At 46.8% G+C, this 20,003-nt stretch overlaps 1 protein-coding gene across 3 annotated transcripts in view; it reads right to left on the reverse strand.

The window, feature by feature from the left end:
• RNF144A (ring finger protein 144A) overlaps window positions 1-20,003 on the reverse strand; it is a 670,385-nt gene that overhangs the window by 150,584 nt on the left and 499,798 nt on the right. For all 3 annotated transcript variants that reach the window (XM_069606020.1, XM_069606018.1, XM_069606019.1), the window contains one exon: window positions 12,007-12,214. In XM_069606020.1, the coding sequence (XP_069462121.1) occupies window positions 12,007-12,214 (208 nt within the window). The remainder of the gene's footprint in view (window positions 1-12,006; window positions 12,215-20,003) is intronic.

Consider the following 20,003-nt stretch of genomic DNA (forward strand, 5'->3'; position numbering starts at 1 on the left):
CACACAGAGTTGGCTGCTTTCAAAGCCATACCCCCTGAAGAAAAGACTTTCTTCGCCCAACCGTCAAAAAGTTTGTCGTCCCTGTCAGGAGGGATGGTAGGGTACGACGCCTGTTTTGCTGGGGCCGTAGCGGCCTGAACCATCAAACTCTCTGGAGCTGGGTGCATGGACAAGTAGCCGGGGTCGCCACTGGCTGGGCGGTACTTTTTCGGCAACAACTTACCCACTGCCGGGAGAATCTCCTGAGCAGTCCAAGCTGCTGCCACCCTTCGTTGAAAAGCCATATGGAATGGCAGTACCGGGCCAGTTGGTGGACCTTGGTCCAAGATATCTGTCAGGTCACCCTGCAGAAAATCTACTGGTGGCGCAGACCACCCCAAGTACTCTGTCACCCTCGACATCAGCCGCCTGTACGAAGAGTCAGCATGCGTACCAGGCTCAGGCCTGCCAAACTCAACCTCTGGGGAGGTATCAAGACCACTGGCGTCATGCAAAGACTGACGCAAGTCTTCAATCTGGCTATGACCAGACAATATTTCGTCAGGCCCTTCCTCCACCTCAGAAATATAATCCAGAGGCTGGAATAAATCCCTGGAGGAGGGCACAGAAAAAGGCTCAAAGAGAGGTCTCACTGATTTCTTCAGGGCCTTCCTCTGGGTTTCCATCGAAGAACGGGGTACCTCCGATAAAGCATCATCGAAAGGCGTTGACAGAATCGACGTCGAGCGTGGCGCTGATGGCTTCGACACAGGCCTTGAGGGCGGAGCCCCGAGCGTGTCCTTCGACGGCCTCGGTGCCGATGGCATAGATGACTTCCTCGGAGGCGGAGACTCGAGAGAGTCCCTCGACGGAGATGGCGCCGACGACGTCTTCTTCGAAGACCTCACAGGCTCCGACGGTTTCGAGGTCGTCGAGGACCGGGACCTGGAGCGGGCATGGCTGGAGTGATCCACCTTGTCCGATCGGGACCTTGAAGGAACCCGATGATCGCGCCAACCACCCGAGCCCGAAGGCATGCGAGCGGTGGCCCTAGCACGTTCCCTGCCAGCTTCTTACGAAGGTGCGGACAGAACGGAGCCCTGCAACTGAAAAATCGCCATCATCTCCGTACGAAATGCATCCCATTCCGCAGGAGAAGAGTGCTTGTTGGGACAAGCAACCCACCGACAGGCGGAGTCCTCGGACGAGGACGGGGAAGGCGACCGTTGACTGCTCTTCCACGAGTGCCTCGAAGGGGCAGAGGAATGGCGGGAACCACTCCGGCACCGAGACCCACTGGACTTACGCCGACGACGCATAGAGTTGCCTCTCGAATCGTCGGTCGAAAGCCCAGCGGATTTTGAATTTCAGGGCTTGGAAACCCTTTTGACAGAAAGCTGCTTCTTCCGCGCCCGCAAGGCCCTCGATGTTAACGACTAGCAATCGTCACAATCATCCGTGGCGCGGTCCGCACCAGAGGCAGGCTTCGTGCGGGTCTGTAAGCGACATCTTGGAACCGCAGTATCGACACTTCCTGAAACCCGGCCGCGGGGTAGAAGAAGACGAAGACATGATATCTTCACAAACGAACAAGGTCGAAGACTGAAAGAATATAACTCAGAAGAACCGAGGCGCGCCGAGATCTCCGAAGCAAACACATTCGCAGAAAAAACAGAACTGAGGCTACGGGGGTTGTGCGTCCTACTTATAACATCCAGTGACGTCAGCTCGACGGAGGCCCTCGAGGACAGTATATCGACGCCGAAAATTTTTAGAAGCAGTACAGCTGTGGTGATTACCTATCAGATGTGGAATACGTGGGAGTAACCAATCCCCTCTAATGTGGGTTTGTGGCTTTGCGTATGTTCCCTATACAATTCCACACTGTTTCACCAACCTGCACAAGATTTTGCGCAGGCACCTGTTAGGTAAGATTGTGTAGAGTCCAAATGGTGTGGGACTTTACAAGATGTATCTGCTTGTTATTAGTGACCCAACTTTCAACATAGGCCTGTACTACAGAAATCAGTAGAGTGGCTTAGCAGCCAGGCTCAACTTAGAAGAGCTGTAGAGCAGTACAATAATCAGTAGAGAATAGTAGACAATTAAACACATACACACTTTAAAAGTTATACTTTTAAAGTATAATTTATGTATATACACAAAGCACATGAATCACACTAGGTTATGCAGTCACATCAAGCAGAATTTCAGAATCAAGTTATTAATACCAGAATCCATAACGCCAAATCAAGTACCAAAGAGCTCTTCGGTATCCTAAAAGAGCTTGAATCCCCAGCACCTCCCTTCCAGGACTGTACCAAGGATGCGGCATGGTGCACAAAAATCGCAAGCACTTGCTGACAAAATCACCCTACTTCAAAGCAAGATTGATTCTAAAAAGACTAGTCTCTCAAGCGGCCTCCTTCCCAAACCAATGCTAGAGAAAAACCAGCAGCATTGTACACCTTTCACGTCTTCCACTTCCTTTGGTATTACTTGGGAGAACATCATTAAAAGTCTGAAACCCTCTCACTGTCAAGGGGACATCTGTCCTGCCTCCATCATTAAGGAAGGAGCCAAAAACCTAGCCCCTTTCATCGCCACACTGATAAACTCATCCTTCAAGTCCAATCAGGTCACCCAACAATCTCAAAGAAGCTTGGGTTATGCCTCTCCTAAAAAATAAAAAAAAACAACCTCGATCCAAGCATCCCTTCAAATTACAGACCCATTACCCCTTCCTTCTAAAAATTCTGGACCGAGTTGCTTATCTGCAAATCCAGAAGCATTTAGAAGAAAATGATCTATTAGGCAGTAGACAATCCGGTTTCAGGCCAAGACATGGAACAGAGATAGCTCTCTTAGACTTGAAGATCCAAATGGACGAGGCAAGGGACAAAGGCAAGCTAGCGATCCTCCTACTCCTAAACTTGTCAGCGGCCTTTGACCTCGTCGACCACCATATCCTCACCAGGCACCTCAGCTCAGCTGCCGCATTCTCCACCAATGCATCTGACTGGGTCAACTCCTTTTTCTCCAATCGGACCACCAGAGTTTTCTCCCCATCAGCCTCAGCAGACCCAATTCCTACACATTGCGGAGTCCCTCAAGGCTTGTGCGTTTCTCCAACCTTATACAACATATTCACAAAGCTCCTATTCGATCGCTTGAACAAATTGGGTGTCATCTACACCAATTATGCAGCTGACACCCAAGTCCTCATCCCCCTCACTGGCTGCTACGACCAAGATTCTAAACTAATGAACGATATCTACCTAGAAATTCAGGCCTGGATGGCCACCAACAGTTTATTACAAGTCCTTACTAGCCTGAAAAAGAAAAACTATTGCACAGACAAAAGATGAAAGAGTTAGCCTTCAAAATTTAAGTAACCAAGAGAATCTATCAAATCGGCTGATAAGGGAGGGGGGATAGTCAAAACTATGACAAAGAATGTCTTAGATTACTCAATGACACCAGAGCATATAAGAAATGGGATCAAGATCCCACTGTACGACTGCAGGAAGAAATTAAAAGTAACAACACACGCCCTACAACAAGAATGGATCTGCCTGGATGAGGAAAAATTCCTGAACAAAAAATATCCCAAAAAAGCAGCCTTCTATATACTTCCGAAGGTTCACAAAAGCCTCGAGAACCCACCAGGGAGGCCAATCGTGTCAGCAATAGATTCCCTACTGGAACCTCTCTCCATTTACAGTGATTTTTTTCTGAAACCCTTTGTTTTGGCAATGCCTTCATATATCAAAGACACCACAGATATGATCAAAATCCTTCAAGATGTGGTGATAGAAACAGGAGACCTGCTAGTAACTATGGATGTGGAAGCGTTATACACGTCTATCCCCCAAATGGCATGGCTAGAAGTACTAGCAGAGGTACTAGATACACGGAACAGACCACATAAACCACCAACAGGGTTCATATTAGAGTGCCGAGACTCGCTATGACAGAGAACTTTTTTCTGTTTAAAAAACAGATCTTTAAACAACAAAAAGGGGTCAGCATGGGGGCTACTTTTGCCCCGCATGTAGCCAATTTATGCATGGCCAATTTCGAATCAAGACATATTGCTGAAATCCTAAAAATGCAAACACACGGACAGCTAAAAATGTGGCGTCGCTATATAGATGACTTGTTTGTCATATGGCGGGGTGATAACACATCTTTACTTGCCTTCCATGAGTGGCTCAATACTTGTGATTCTAATATCAATTTCACCATTGAATGGAGCCGAGATCAGGTATGTTTCCTGGATCTGATGATCAAAAAACAAGGGAATGGGTTGGTTACCTCACTTTACAGGAAACCAACAGATAAGAACACCTTACTCCATTACTCCAGATTCCATCCGGAGAGTTTGAAATTCAATCTGCCATATGGACAATTCCTTAGGATTCGACGCAATTGCACCGATAGGGATGATTATCAAACACATGCCACCCAACTGAAAGAAAGACTCGATACTCGTGGTTACCCAAAACAACTGGTTAAAAGGAATATGAAGAGAGCAGCCAATACTAATAGGGCACTTACCCTACAAAAACAGGACAAAAAAACCAACGAGAGATTGGTCTGTGTTACAACCTATAACCCAATCAGCAATTGAATCAAAAAAATCATTAATCGGAACTGGGATTTAATTAAAAACCCAGGCACACTATCTAAAAAACCAATGTTCGCATTCAAACGAAATTGTAACCTGCGACAAAAACTGGTACACACTTATTACGAGAAACCTAAAGAAAGTTCAATTTTGAATCAATGGGGATTTCCACCCTTTACTGGACACCACAAATGTGGGAATTGCAGTGTATGTCCCTTTACTGAGACTAAACATAGTTTCCAATATGGGGCCAAAACATGGATGATGAAGAACCACACCAACTGCCGTACAAAAAATGCAATTTATGTCATATCATGTCCGTGTCAGCTACTATATGTAGGGAAAACCACTAGAGATGTTAAGATACGAATCGGAGAACATCGCTCATGCATCAGGAATCACACACCTGATAAACCCCTGGTTGAACATTTTGATAGATAACATCACAAAGACACAGATATAAAATGGTTTGTACTTCAAACCCTGTGTACCAAGACAAAAGATGGAGATATGGCTAGTGCCCTACACCGCCTCAAACAGAAATGAATCTATTCTTTAGACACGGTTCTGCATGGATTGAACATTTCGGTAGAATGGAATGTCCTCAATAGCACATAAACTTTAGTATCCCCAGGACACACTAGCCACTAGGCTCTGCTCGGTTGGAAGGTATTATACTAATCTGTACCAACAGGTAAGTAATTTGTTTTACCCACCTGTTTTCTAAGAAGAGCAGGTGCTATATGCATAGAGAGATCGCCTGATAGAGATCAGTTAAGTATACACTTTATGAAATTCCACATTTCCTGGACTTCATATCCCACAATGCCTAGCGGCCATGTGCCTTTTTTCGCTGCCACACCCGGACTTCGTATTCCAGAATTCCGAGCGGCCGTGTGTCAGCTTTACCAGAATGCCGAGCGGCCGCGTGTTACTCCTAGCAGACGTTTAGACGCCGCGGGTAATGCTGAGAATTCTACGGAGGAGCCAGTAAAGACTCACCCGCGTACGAAAGAGCTTACGAAAGCACAAGGTGAGTAAATGAGGGATGGGGATGCTCCTGTAGGCCCACGTTCACCCAGCCTAATTGTAATTCCGCGAATTACGCTTATTTCCACTGCCTCGCGGGACCGTTACCTACGGCCAAATATGACCATTGGCATTCCACCTTAAACGGACCAAACCAGGGAACCCATTAAGTAAGCAACCTTCTTTCTCTATTGAGTACCCAGCTTAATAATAGCGAGTTGAACGGTGATATAAACGGGATTACATATACTTATGGGTCCCCGTGTTATTTGTTTTCCCCTCTGCAGGCGTCCAAATTATTTTGGCATTCTACTGAGCTGTTGACCAATTCAAATTGAGTGAGTACCGACCCAACTAACGTTAATCACAATAGTCTGCCATACTCTCATTTTTCCTATCTCATGAGTATACATATCCTCTCATTTTGCAGGACATACGACGTGAAGCTTATTAATTGAGAACTTTCACCACGGGATTTATTCCATTTTACTGGTCCGCCAGCCACTGAAAGATTCAGAGGAGGTGAGCCGGTGGCACACAGCCTCATTAGTCAGCTATTTACTCAGTAAAAGGGTTTTTATGAAACAGAGATGATGTCTTTATTTATTTTTCTCACTATTTTATAGACCCAAGGCTTCCTTGCCTCACACCCCCATTTTCCTTTGAGACAACGCGGAATTGGCAATTGTTTCCCTTGTCCTGAAGAAGGTTGAACATAATATATGAGTGAATCAGTTACCCACGCTGAGAACCCAACCGAAACATGTCGACAAACAGTTTTCCTACCCCCTGAATGTTGACAGAGGGGCACATTGCAAATTAATCAAGTGTTGAATTAACAAGTGCTCAAACTGCTATTGTGATATGAACAAGATATCATTTTCTATCGTTTGTGAATATGATGAATGCATGAAGAAGTTGTGAATGAAGTGTGTATGGAGGGATGTGTTGTTTTGGTGTATGGAGCCATATTTTATATGAATAGAATTGTTATTATGCAATTTGGTGTGCGTTTTTTGTAAAATAAACAGTGATTACAATTGAAACAGTAATCAGATGTTATCTCTGGTCTGGTTGGTCTAATCTCTTCTATTACATTATACATTGCCTGAAGGACCACAGACATTAATCAGGCGTCCCTTATATTTTTTCCACCAACAGTTTATGCCTTAACGATGACAAGACCGAGCTGTTAATTGTTGGCACTCAGGCACGCCTGAACAAGCTTGACCTCAGGTACTCATCCTTCGACATTGACGGCAATGCAATTAAAGTATCCAAAGAAATAAAAACATTGTGGGGGGTCTACCTTGATTCAACACTGTCCCTCAAAAAACAAGTCAGTAGCGTGGCGGCCACCACAGCCTACACCAATAAGCTAATCTATAGCTGTAAATCATACCAGTCTACCAGCAGTTGCCTAACGCTAGCCAGAGCATTAGCGTTGTCTAAAATTGACTACTGCAACACACTCTTCCTAGGCTCATTTGAACATAACTTAAACAGGCTCCAGGTCCTCCAAAACAATTAACTGAGAGCAGCATTCAGCCTACCCAGGTCCAGCCACATCTCTACTTTTAGGCGTAATGCCAACTGGTTGCCAGTTCGCGACAGAATCACTCTCTGTCCCTTAGCTATTACGCACAAGTGCCTCACGAACACAGACCCTAAATACTGGTCTGAAATGAAAAAAATCTGTAAACGCCATTCTTCCCGCTCCACCAGATCGGCTCTTTCCCACAGCCTTGTAGTACCTAGGTTCAACCTAAAAACAGCTGGAGGAGCCGGCTTCCCAGTCCAAGCAGTCAAATGTTGGAACTCCATAACCCTCTCTTACAGACAAAAACCCTCCTTCCTGACATTCAAAGCCATAATAAAAAACTGGTTGAGCATTAAGCCCGTCCATTGAGGTGCCACTTCGTCTGTATCGGCTACCTTCCTGCACCTCCACTTTGACTATCTGATGCACTTATGTTTATTACACTTATGTTTATGCTATTTGACAAATGATTCCTGTTACCAGACCTTTCTGTAACCACTGGTCCTCTCATCTGCCACTGTACTGTGCTTTACCATGTATGTAACTCCTAAGTCTCTCCAGCGCCCAGTTAGCTCAGGGTTCGGTGCGCGACATAAATAAAAAAATACAAAATACAAATAGGAAGCACTACATTTTGCCAAAGGTGGTTAAACCACAAGCCCCATAGTACCTTAGAATTGAAGCAGATGTTCCAGCTGGCTTCCTTCTTGATGCAGCAATGCAAACCCTTGTTCCTGGACCTTGGTTGTGGTGGCGAAAGGAAGGCCGTTGGGTGGGCTTCTGCGGCAGCACTCTCGAGAAGGACTCTGCAGCAATGGATTCCACTTGTTTCAGCTGCTCTTTGTGGTTCTGGTGCCTTTTTCATCTGCGCCAAGGAAGAACGAAAAGCCCCAGGTGGAGTTTCCTTGGTCCCACAGTCCTGAACTATGGTTAGGGGATTCTGGACGAAGAATTCCTGTTTCCGGAGGTCCTTGAAGATGCCCACAAAGTTTTGACCAGATTCGTTCTTGGTTAGACGTTGCACTCGTCCGTGGTCCAGTACCCTGCGTATTGGGATACTGCAGCCCAGGAAAGTCACAGGGTCTCCAGGGTTGGCCCAGAATGAAAAATGTCTTGAGGCTAGTTGATCCCACCAGCCTAAGGGAGGAAGTGGTCCTTGGCGGAGCTTCCACCGTCGATGGGAAAACGGGGTCAGCACAGCTGCAAGGCTGTGCTTTTGCAGTCCTGGAAGGCGCTGCTGGCATCTCTGTCTTCTTCTTCGGATTTGATGTTCCAGTGGTCAACTCTGCCTTTAGTCCCAAAACCCTCACCTTATATGTGAAATCCCATTCATTCACAGCACTAAGCTGTCAAACAGGGGAGTCAGGGGGGTTCGTCCACTAGGACAGCCACTCGCCCAGTTGGAATTGGTTTCAGCCAGGCATGCCTATAAACAAAGGCCAGTGAAGTTTTGGGCTCCTCCCTCACTTTCCTGCCTTCCCAGATATGCTGGAGCCTGGAGCAGGCTTCAGTGCTGAAGCCTTCCAAAGGCAAAACACACAATTGACTCAGATCGGATCTAAACAGAGTAATAGCCCAGAAGGAACTTAAACGAGAAATGGCAGAAAAAGAAGACAGGGGCCATTTTGGTAAAATGGTCACCCATGGGTGCTGTACTGCAGCTGAGAAATCAGCCTGCAGATACATTGCACAAAAAGTAGTAAAAAGAAATCACTGCCACCAGCCATTTAAGTTAGTGTAACAAAAATGTACATGAGAAGTGGGATAAGGAGTTACTATGTAACACCTCAGCACTCCACATAAGGTGGAGTGTGCTGGACCCACAAAGGAAAAAGGTAATGTGATGCTGGAAATGCATCGGAGAGACAGGGCCTTCCGTATCCTTGTCCTTTACTGCTTTTTATCATGTGTTCCGTCATGTTTTCCGCACAGGAGTTCATGTGGGACTCCTTGCGGTGCAGCTCCCTCTTTTGGTTTGGTGAACAGACCCATGGGATACCCTTATGGCAACCATGGGTAGGGGTACAACCCAGTGCCCCTAGAGTATGTTTTTGGGCACCTGTGTGTGACCCACAGAGCAAGGTACGGGCTGGTGGCAGCTCTGTGCTGAAATGACTGGTGCCCTGAGCATCCTCCATTTTGGGATGCCCAGGCCCTGTCATTGGAATCGGTAGATTCCTGATGGAGACAAAATGGCCCCCATGGCCTCTTGCTTTCCATCACCAGTTATCCTGATCTTCCCGAAGTCCCGGTAAGCCCTGCCTCTGTCCTTTCCCCTTGACTGGCTGTTGGGTGGAAGTTCTGTACATGGTAGTGTGGGGAAGTGCCGACCAGACTGGCTGGAGCCTTCTCAACGACTGTATGTTGTGGATACGCCCGTGGGTGGGACCTGGATGAATGGAGTGTGTGACGAATATACATTCTATGTTGTGACTGTCTAGTATCTGGTGTTTGACACAATGGTTGAGACAGCCCTGCCCGAAACCGGTATGAATGCAGTTTGGAATGTTGAATGGCTCGGTACTTGTCCCAATACACATAACTTGTTGTGCGTGTCTGGAGGGAAGTGAATGACCTGAATACCTTGTGTACCTGATTGGTTGCCTGCCTGCATGAATGCCCGTAGTCGTGATTGGATGCTTGAGTGCGACCCAGCGGAATGAATGGGAGATCAACAGTATATCTGGGGACCTCTCACTGCTAGGAATCGTGTTCAGAAGCTGAAGTCCACTACAACGAGTAACTGGAGTGAAGCTTAACCTTGAGCCCTGCTGGACGAGAAGAATTGCTGTTGCTCTCCTTCGCAATCTGAAAGCTGCTGTGCTTCAAGAACTGACCCAGAGAGGACCTGGTAAGGCACCCTCTTCCCGAGCTACGAGGGACCATCGTGCACAGCTGATCTTTGCCTAAGCTCCCTGGTACACAGACCTTCGACAGGCTGCCGACCCGATACGGGGACTGCCGCGGAACTCCAAGGAGAAGCGCCTGGACTGTTGTCCGTCACTGTCGTCGACCGCCGTCGCCGACTGGAGCCGCCCTGCTCCCGTTGCCGCCGTGCTCCCGTTGCCTAAGAAACTTCCGTGATCCAAGTACGCTCTCGTCCGCATCGTCGCCGATGTATCCTGCTCGAGAAGGCCTGACCATCGACGAGCCAAGGAGCATCCACCGGTGGGTTTCCCGCCACTCAAAGACCACAGAGACGCCGACGACTCAACGCCCTTGCTGGGCCACAGTTCTTCAACTCTTTGCGGTCCAGAACTATCGACACCGAGGTGCACCGCATGCCTCTTCCTTGCAGGACGTTTACGCTTCCCTGTCAACGAGCACCGCTAGGAACGGCCACTTCACCGTCGTAGCTCGACCTGTTCTCCGTCGGACGTTCGACGACCCGTGACTACTGCCTGAAAGGGAGGACAGTCAAGAAGGGTTGTCGATTTCCCCGACGCGGAACGCTACAACACCAAGGTACTTTGGGGGTTGCAGAACTATTGGGAAGTCTAAGGGTGAACAATATATGGACTGGGCTTGTATCTTTCTTCTACAGGTTGCCCAGGTGGGGGGATCTCCACACAGAGCTATGTTTAACGATAGTTACCAGTATTCTGCCTATTGCTCAACCATCCTGCTTTCCTTCCTCTCTACTGCTGGTTTCCTCCTTATTTGGATCTGTGTGTCATTCTGACCGTATGTACTTTAATAAGATCTAATAACGTTAGTGGTACCACTTTAGAAACCGTAATAGAGAATCTTGGCAGGGGTCTCTGTGCCTCCCCTCTACCATATAGAGAGCGGAAGTGCAGACACCCCTCCATTCTTTACAGGTATGACAAAAGTTGTCCTACTATTCTTGGGAACTGTAATTCACACAAGAAAATGTATTTAAACATTTAGACGAGTTCAAGGTACTCCTCAGTGGCACTGCACAAAGGGTGCTGTGTGTCACTAGATAAGAAGCAGATGCCTATTGAGTTTACCAGACTCCATTAAAACATAAGGAGCACAACATTCTTGTCAGAGGGAAAGGCATGAATGAGTGGCAAAAAAAGCCCCCTCAAGAGGTTAAAATCAAAAAAGGTTGCAGATTCCAGCAAAGGGCTGGGGGTCTCTAAGGTTAAAGGCAATTAGCACAGAAACTGAACATTGTCCCTAACAGGACCCTCCGGACATTACTGACTACATGACATTCAGACACCCCACACCTTTCCCCAGATTTCAGCAAAAGTCACATTTATTTGTGGATTTGTGGCTTGGCAAAGCGTTGTTCTTTATACAATTCCACACCGTTTCACTAATCTGCACCAAACGTTGCAGGGAATGAAAGCCCGGGCAACGCTGGGTATATCAGCTAGTGGTTTATATAGTTTATGGATTGTGAATTGCCTACATACCCACCCCCCGAACTCTATGGTATGACAGGTGGAAGGTATAGATGCATGGGAATGCAGCACATGAAACACTTGTTTAATGCTTGTATTACTGCTTTACAAATCTGCTCCACTACATTTCTACTTCAGGTGTCGACACATTTCCAATGTACGTTTTCGAAGGTGCATTTAATTAATTGCAGTTTTATGGGTTGAATTATAATATATATCACTATATATCAGTATATATCAATTGACCCTTCACTGGTCTAACGGAAATGGAAATGTTAATGTTAATGGATTAGTGTTTAGCTCTCCCATGAAGGTTTTTTTTCTTTTCACCCGTTAAAGAATATTCGAAAACAAAAGAACGACAAAATGTAAAAAGAAAGTACTATGCAAAAACAATAAAACATTTGAGAAATGTGTTGTGCAAATTAAACTCTAACATGTGAAATACTTACCCTGCTTCACCAGGAAGGAACGTTATTGGCAAGTTATCTGGACAGCCTTGTCCTGGGTGCCAGTTGGCTTTACAGGCAGAGCAAAATTCAATGTCACAGATGTTGCATTGTACCAGCTGAGGATTCAGTGGGCCTGCCTCTTGAAGTTGGCAAACTGCCTGACAGGAGGAAGATGGACACCATGTCCGGCAGGGATCCAGGAGAACCTCTGAAAATCAACAGACAATCAGCACTTCCAGCCAAAGCATACATAATATTAACAACTGTACAGAGTTTCCTCAAACAGGTGTCACTCGCTTGACTTACTATTCTTGCTAGGCTTAAGAATGATACAACTCTGTGGTCACCCCGTTCATTAAACGCATAAGGGAACTTTGCCACAGTGTGGCCTGGCAGAAGGGCTAAGCAACATGAGCTACATATTTGCATTTGCAAACAATTACAAAATATGCAGAGTATTTGCAAATGCAAAGAATGTTGACTCCCTGTAGCCCTGCACTCTGCTGGCAATGAGTCACCCCTATCCCCTGGCGAATGCACAGCAAAGAGCAGACAGACATTGGAAGCATTATCGTCACCAATGGAGACCTATTACAGAGCCCAACAAAAAGAGTGTCCTTTACCAATAGTGCCGCTGCCAGTCACAACTGGGAGTAGGGTGTCAGCTCACTGACCCTACACTCAGCCTTCTGCTCAAGCTGGGACATTGGGGTGGGGGCTGAAGGTAGGAAGTTGTTGTTGTGTGACAACTGCTGAGCAGTGCAGGACTTTCATACCTGCCCACGACAGGTGTCACACACAGCAAGGCTTTGGCCCTCATTCAGCATGCCCAACATACCATGCTCAGGACCAGAGCAAATGAGAGTACACTGCCATGCAAGGAAGGGGTCATGGTGTTATTCTGGTGGCATAGAACCGGAAATTGTATTCTAAAAGCAAGGTGAGTAAATTGGGGGTAACAGGCACCAATTGGAACATTCTGGGTGCAATGAGAGTGCCAGGGGGAAAGACTGGTGGCCAGTTTTGGATCAATTGGAGCGAAATTTGGTAAGAAAGGTGGAAACAAATGACATATGGGCAGGTCAGGAGACAATGGGCCAAGTCTGGGAGGGCCGTGGCGTGAGAGGAAGAGGGAGGGTAAGGACAAAAGGGGGCCTTGATTGTTGAGTGCAAAAAAAGGGCGATAGGATTTAACTCAGGTGAAATCGGGCAAAATGTGTGACATAGGGAAAATCTGACATATAAGAGTAACATGGTATATATTTTAGGAATATGGTACGTTTTGCCCTACAGAAATGCATGTGTCCAAAGAGTTTTTAAATCTAATTTCACTCAAAATAAGAGTTAAAAAAACATTCCCCTCTGAATGAGGTTATGCTCCCCACAATAGCATGCTCAAATTCTACTTTCCAACAACTAATAACACAAACCATCCAAGCCACCCACACAGAGCAATTGGACAATCCAACCGACAGTCATCAAGTATCCAAACCATTCAGCTTTCCATTCAACGTGTTTATCATAGTCCCAACTGGATAATCATTGAACTACTGGCACAGTAGGCTCCACTCCTGAAACCACTACTTCTGAAATGTACGTAGTAACGCAACAGTAAAGCTATCTTGAATTTTCCCTCCGTCCCCAATAACCAAATCCAGCCCCATATTTTTGCAGGTCGCATAAAGACATGTGACAATGAAAATTGCAGTAGAGCATGGTATAAAACCCAATAGCATAACCTAACAAATCAGGGACACCAATTATTTGCATTCACTAACAAGTCAATAATGCCACTAAACAAAAGCGTTTTACAGTGAGATAAGGGTGCAACGCTAAGATGTTCCTCAATCCTCCTTTTTATATCTGTGCACGATTAACCCTATACTATATACATCTACCTACTCACTGTTTGTTGGGGGGGTGGGCAGTGCTATGATGAGAAAGAGTTGGTCATTGGTAAGAAAGGCGGGTTCGATTGGATTTAATTTAAAGTATAGCCACCCACCCCCTCCCAAAGTGCAGTAAGAACTGGTTTGAGATAGGATACACCAGAATGTATACATGATGAAGAGAATTGTATAGACAATCTGATTAACAGCTCTAAAAATAGTATGGAATGTTTGCAAAACGCATTTGATGCGCCTTAAGGAATCTCATAATGATGGCTGAAAAAATAGACATGCACATGGTGGGTCACTGATGCTGTATTTCTAAAGTGGAATAGATCGGAGAGTCACTTGGTCATAAGCTCTTTTTGAAAGGGGTAGCATTTTGAATTACTGTGAATAAACGAAGGAACTATGAACACCTTGTAAATCTCGGCAAAGCTTATACAGAGGAATTCTCTTCTGTATGCATCACAATTCTAGAGGCATCAATGAGTAGTCTAATGCATAAAAACGGGCTCCCCTTTTTAACTTTCTCTGGCTAACCTTGCGAGAACTACAGTTGCCAAGGGTAGACAGGATCTTTGGATCCCTTTTACATTTCATTAGGTACAACCAGTACCCCCTCACCTTATGTGGAGTGCTCGGGGGATACTGGGTATCCCCCTTCACATTCTAAATTTAACATTTATGTTAAAAGGACACACTTACCTTTAATGGCTTGTGGCACTGAGCATTTGAACTAATTCAGTGTACCTTTACCGCAGGCAGTTTCCACGGCCCCGGTAATGGCACAGGTGGGTGCTCATTTTACCAAAATGGCCCCTCTCCCCACCTGTCGCCATTTCAGTGTTCCCTGTCCTTTCTAGTGCCTTCCTTTCTTAATCCTTTGTGTTAACTTTATCATTGGGGTGGAATCCTATGGATTCCAAGCCTAGGCTCCAGAGTGTCTGTGAAGGCGGGAAGCAAGGGAGGAGTCCAAAACTCTGTTGCCCTTTGGCTTCCAGCTTGGCTGTGAGAATCCAGTTCAAACTGGGCAGCTGGCTGTTCTGAAAGGACTGCCAACCTCCCAAAGTTTGAATGTTACATGGCTCTCTGATTGGCTGGGTTCATTCATACAAGTCGGATCCTGGAAGCTGAAGAGATAGCCGAACAATGGAGCTGAAACTGAAGAGGATGATGAAGAAAAGGCGGTTGAGACGATTCCCAGCGACCAGAGATCCTGCTGTGTAACCGGAGGTTGCCCAGGGCCGGTGCTATCACTAGGCAAGGTTAGGCGCTTGCCTATATGTTGGAAATTTTAGAGCTGCAAAATGCTTTTTTTTTTTTAACACCCCCACACTACTGCCTTGCCTGGTGATAGCACCGGTCCTGTTAGTTACTGTCTGCAGTAAGGCTGGCTGCAGCAGCAGACCAGGTGGCGCAGTGAAGGTTGGGACTTGGGGGCGGGTCACGATGGGTGAATGGGCATGGTGGCAGCGCTGGCACCTGTGCAATGTGCATTAGCACACCACCAAGCACCACAAGTGCCCCCTTGACCGATCCAATCGTCAACTCAATGGTATGAATGCTGCAGTGCAGTGTGACGACCATGACACAGGAGTCAGGACAGGTGAGGAGGACCCCTGGACTGAGGTGCCGTAACAACTACACTGCCAACCAAGTAAGTAGATGTACCCGTGCGCAAACCCACGTTAAACGTGCTTACTTACAGAACACACATGCTGAAAAACTGCATTGAAGAGCTATGTGGCGGCTCAAGAATGGGTTCCACATAACACCGCCGCCAGCGAGACGAGGCCCAGTGCCAGGCTCAGCGCCGTCACCCGTCCCCGGGGCTCCATGGCTGGGGGCGCAGGGCATCAGGGGCTGAGAGCAGAACTACTGTGGGGGGCAGTGGCCAGCCTGGAGCCTACGGCCGCCCCTGCAGACTGCAGTCCTCACTCAGTGTGGGTGGTTCTACCGCTTGCTTCCCAGGAGAGAGCGCTCTCGGTCCGCCTAAACCACAGTACTTCCATATGTGGCTCAAAGGCTCTGTCAACCTGTGGTAACATAATATTTCCTGAGCTTTACAAAATGTCATGTCATGAGGGTCCTTTGGAAGTCTCCCAAAAAATGCAACACTTGGTACGACTGGCAGTCCTAAAACGCAAGTGTAGGGCAGCTGAGCGGAAATGGAATTTGTCGGGCGAACTCTCTGACAAACTGGCCTGCCGCCTCCTTCAAAGATGATATCGACTCTGCATCCGCACCAAGAAAAGAGCCTTTAATTCAAGCCTGCATCTCCGTGGTATTAAGCAACACCGCCAACCTTTTCAGTCTGTAAGGAACTGACCAATTCTGAAGCAGCCTCTTCTTCTGTCACACCCACCCAGGACCTTTGCTCTGCCCTGGCTGCACACTTCATCACAAAAACCGAAGACATCCTTTCCTCCCTCCCTCCCTTCCACACCACAACATACACCTACACTGGAGCGTCTTTTGCCCCCCCCCACCACTTCCCCTCTCTTCCCCCTCACCCGTCTCACCCGCTGAGGTCGCCAGACAAGTCCGGTCCATGAAGGCCTCATCCAAACAGGTCGCCCCTTCCCCTCCAAAACCATTAAGGACGACATTGATTCCCTCGCCCGAGCCTTGGCTGATCTCTGCAATCTCTCCTTTTCCACTGGAGTTTTCCCAACGGCTCTTAAGTACTCCCTTGTGCACCATCTGCTCAAGAAACCCTCTGTCGACCCGTCCATTCTGGCAAACTACCGCCCGATCTCTATCACTCCTTTCCTGGGCAAGCTCCTGGAGAAGTTGGCTATCTCTCAGCTGACCCTCCACACTGAATCTTTTGGGTGCTTCCACGACCATCAGTCTGTTTTAGAGTATCCAGAGGCATGGAAACTGCTCTTCTGAACACCTGTGAAGAACTGCTCTCAAACTTGACACTAACACTCCCTCTGTCCTCATTTTCCTTGACCTCTCCTCTGCCTTTGACACAGTTAACCACAACATCCTGATTGCACGGCTCTGTGACACCCTGGGAATCACAATTCAGGCTCTGGTGTGGTTAACCACCTTTCTCTCTGACGCCCATCCCAGGTGGAACTCGGAGCCTTTCTCTGAACTATCGCTCTCTCAACCTATGGCATACCTCAGGGATCTAACTTATCCCCCTGGTTCTTCAACGTCGATATGGCTCCCTTGGCACGTGTGATTGCCACTTTCTCCTCTTATTTCCAGTGCTACGCGTGTGACACACGACTATCTTTCAGGCTACCCTCAGTCGCCTCCTCCTCCTCGCTCATATCCGACTGTCCGCTACTCAGTCACCCCTGCTCCCGCCTTCCTACTTTCACTCTGGCCAGCCTCCCTTGGCCCTGTGCCTGCACCCACCTGCAAGGCTGAAAACTTTGGAGTGATCTTCAACTCCACTCTGTCCATCTCCTCTCACATTTCTGACATCGCTAAAAAGTCTATCAGCTAGACCTCCTCAGAGGTACTCTACCTTTTCTCAATTTCCCCCAGCAGCTCTGTCTCCAGAGCCCTGGTTCTCTCTAGGTTGGACTACTGCAACAGCCTCTTCCTCAACCTCCCTGCTTCTGCCCTGCGCCCTCTGCAACTCATCTAGAACAGAAGCGCAAGATTTATCCTTGGCCTCAAGACCAGCGACTGCATCTCTCTGGCACTGAAATCCCTTCACTGGCTCCCTGTGGCTGCAAGGATCGAGTTGAAGACCCTCTTCATTGTCCACAAGGCTTTCTGGAGCCTTGAACCTACCTATCTGCAACGTTGCCCACCTAAATACTGTCCCTCCCGAGTCCTCCACTCATCTACCTCCAACCTTCTGCGAATGAGCCGGTTCTCCAAGCAGAGATTTGGATGGAGATACTTATCCTCAGCAGGGGACTCCCTCTGGAATAGCCCCCCCGCCAACCTCCGTCTTGAGCCTGATCTCCTTAAGTTCCGGAAACTCCTTAAGACCTTCCTTTTCTCCTCTTCCTTCTCTCTCGCTCTCTCCCTCCTTTTCTCTACAGCTTGCTGACTGGCCACCTGGTGTACCTCAAAGTCTCACAGGTCCCTGGCACCCCACCAGTCCTCTCTTGCACTTGCCTCAGCGCCCTGCACTCACCCCTGTAAGAGGATTCAATTCAACACTACAGCTAAGTCAATGCCTAGTCTGGGATACTGAATGGAAACCCTTATTGATATATCTTTATGTCCAGTTCATGCGTTCTGGATGACTACCCCTATATAACACCCCTCTCTTGGAATCCCCCTGACCCCACTGAGCCAAGAAGTAGTTCTGTTTTGCAAGTTAAAAGGTTTATTTGAGAATTTAAACAATATATATATATATATATATCACACTTTATAATAAATTAATAATTGAATATCACACTTAATCTGATATGATAAAGATTAACAACAGAGAATCTGGCACTAGCCCACTTCTTTATAATCACGAAGGAGTTGACATGAAATGGATAAGGTAGCACACTGGTAAATAGGGACCGAAGAATAATGTGGTAGAGAATGCTTTATAGGGTTCAAGGAAATGCAAGGTTGAATGAATGAAATGCAGTATAGAAGATAAACTGAGATGGTTTCACAAAAGACAAGGTAATCACTTTCCCTTTGTGGCAATTCACCCCCCCTATACAATGTAAGGAGATGGAAGGAAGAGCACACAGTTCAGGTATACAATCACAATGTAATACAGAGTTCCAGTTTCCCATCCACCTTAGAGGAGAATAGATATGAGTTTTACACAGGCTCAAAATGCTTTAAAATGTGATAGCAATATATTGGAAAATGTGCTAAAATGATTTGAATTCCCTCTGGAGGTTCAGGTTGAGGATTAGTTGGTTTAAATTAGTTCAGGCTTACTTTAGCAAGCTGCTGTTTTCACACGTGCAGAAATTTGCAAATCGCGGCAAATTCACGAGTGCGTTTTTCGCGATTGCGGCAAAAGTATAGGGAGTAGGAATGCGATTCTAGGTTTGTTGAAAAGCCAAGATTCCCAGCTTCAGAGAACTCTAAGACAAACGTTCACGGAGATATGAGCGATATGGTAAAGGTCGTTTTTCAGATTTGAAATTTTAAAAGTTCAAAGTGACAAGTTACAGCTTGCAACTAGAAAATGACAGGTGACAGCTTTGCAAATGACAGGTGACAGTTTTGCAAAATGACAAGGGACAACTTCTAGGAGACAGTTCTGGTTAGATTAAAATAGATTGAATTATATTATTTTAACTAAGAGATTGGTTCTGCACAGTTCTGCTAGGTACTCACAATATATTTTAAAATAGGCCTCGCCACGGACGGTTTCTGCGCACAGCGTCTGGGTCAGCTCTCTAGTTCTGCGAACAGCGGTCTGGGTCAGCTCTGCTCTGCCTCTGGTTCTGGATACTGCTCTGCTTTCTCTGGGTACAGCACTGCTTCTGGATCTTTCTGCACAGCTTTCTCTGGACCCAGCGCTGATCTGCACGGCTCCTGGATGCTGCTATCGCTGTTAGGTTTGCTGGATGCTGAGGCCCACTGAGAAGAGTTCTCAGTTTGTGGGTTTAGGCCCTTGCTTTGAGTTCTGAATCAAGTTCTTTGGAGTTTTAAAGTCTAAGTGTTGAATCTAGTATCTTCTGGATGTTGTGTGGTCCGGCAGAGCGCGTTGCAGCAAATGGAATTGAATGTCCTGACTTTCTGCTTTTATGTGTTTTGAAAGTGGGTGTGCGTGCAGCATCACTAGCCAGCCCCTCTCCCAACTGCCCATTGGTCAAGCTTTCCTTTCTCTCTTGATTGGGGAAAAGAAGTGGAGTGTCAGAGCGATGTCATTTAATGGCTTGCAGAAAGGACACTCCCCTGTCAAATTACACACAATCTATATTTGATCAAAAAGACATATTTCATAGCTACACAGTGGTTTGAAATTACATGCACCCATCATGCATTTACTGATGGTAGCCCCTGTTCAACTCTGCTCTTCCTGGAGGCTTGCATTCAGAAATGGCAATATTTTGTGCTTTTTAGTGGTTTTGCAACATCAGATTTTTCTCCAGATTTGTACACATGTACACGGCCTGTCCATACATACTCCAGTAAATTAACATGTCTCTAGCTTAAACACAG

This window comes from Ambystoma mexicanum, chromosome 4p (assembly GCF_040938575.1).
Source record: "Ambystoma mexicanum isolate Mex_15411 chromosome 4p, UKY_AmexF1_1, whole genome shotgun sequence".
Lineage (NCBI taxonomy): Eukaryota > Metazoa > Chordata > Amphibia > Caudata > Ambystomatidae > Ambystoma > Ambystoma mexicanum.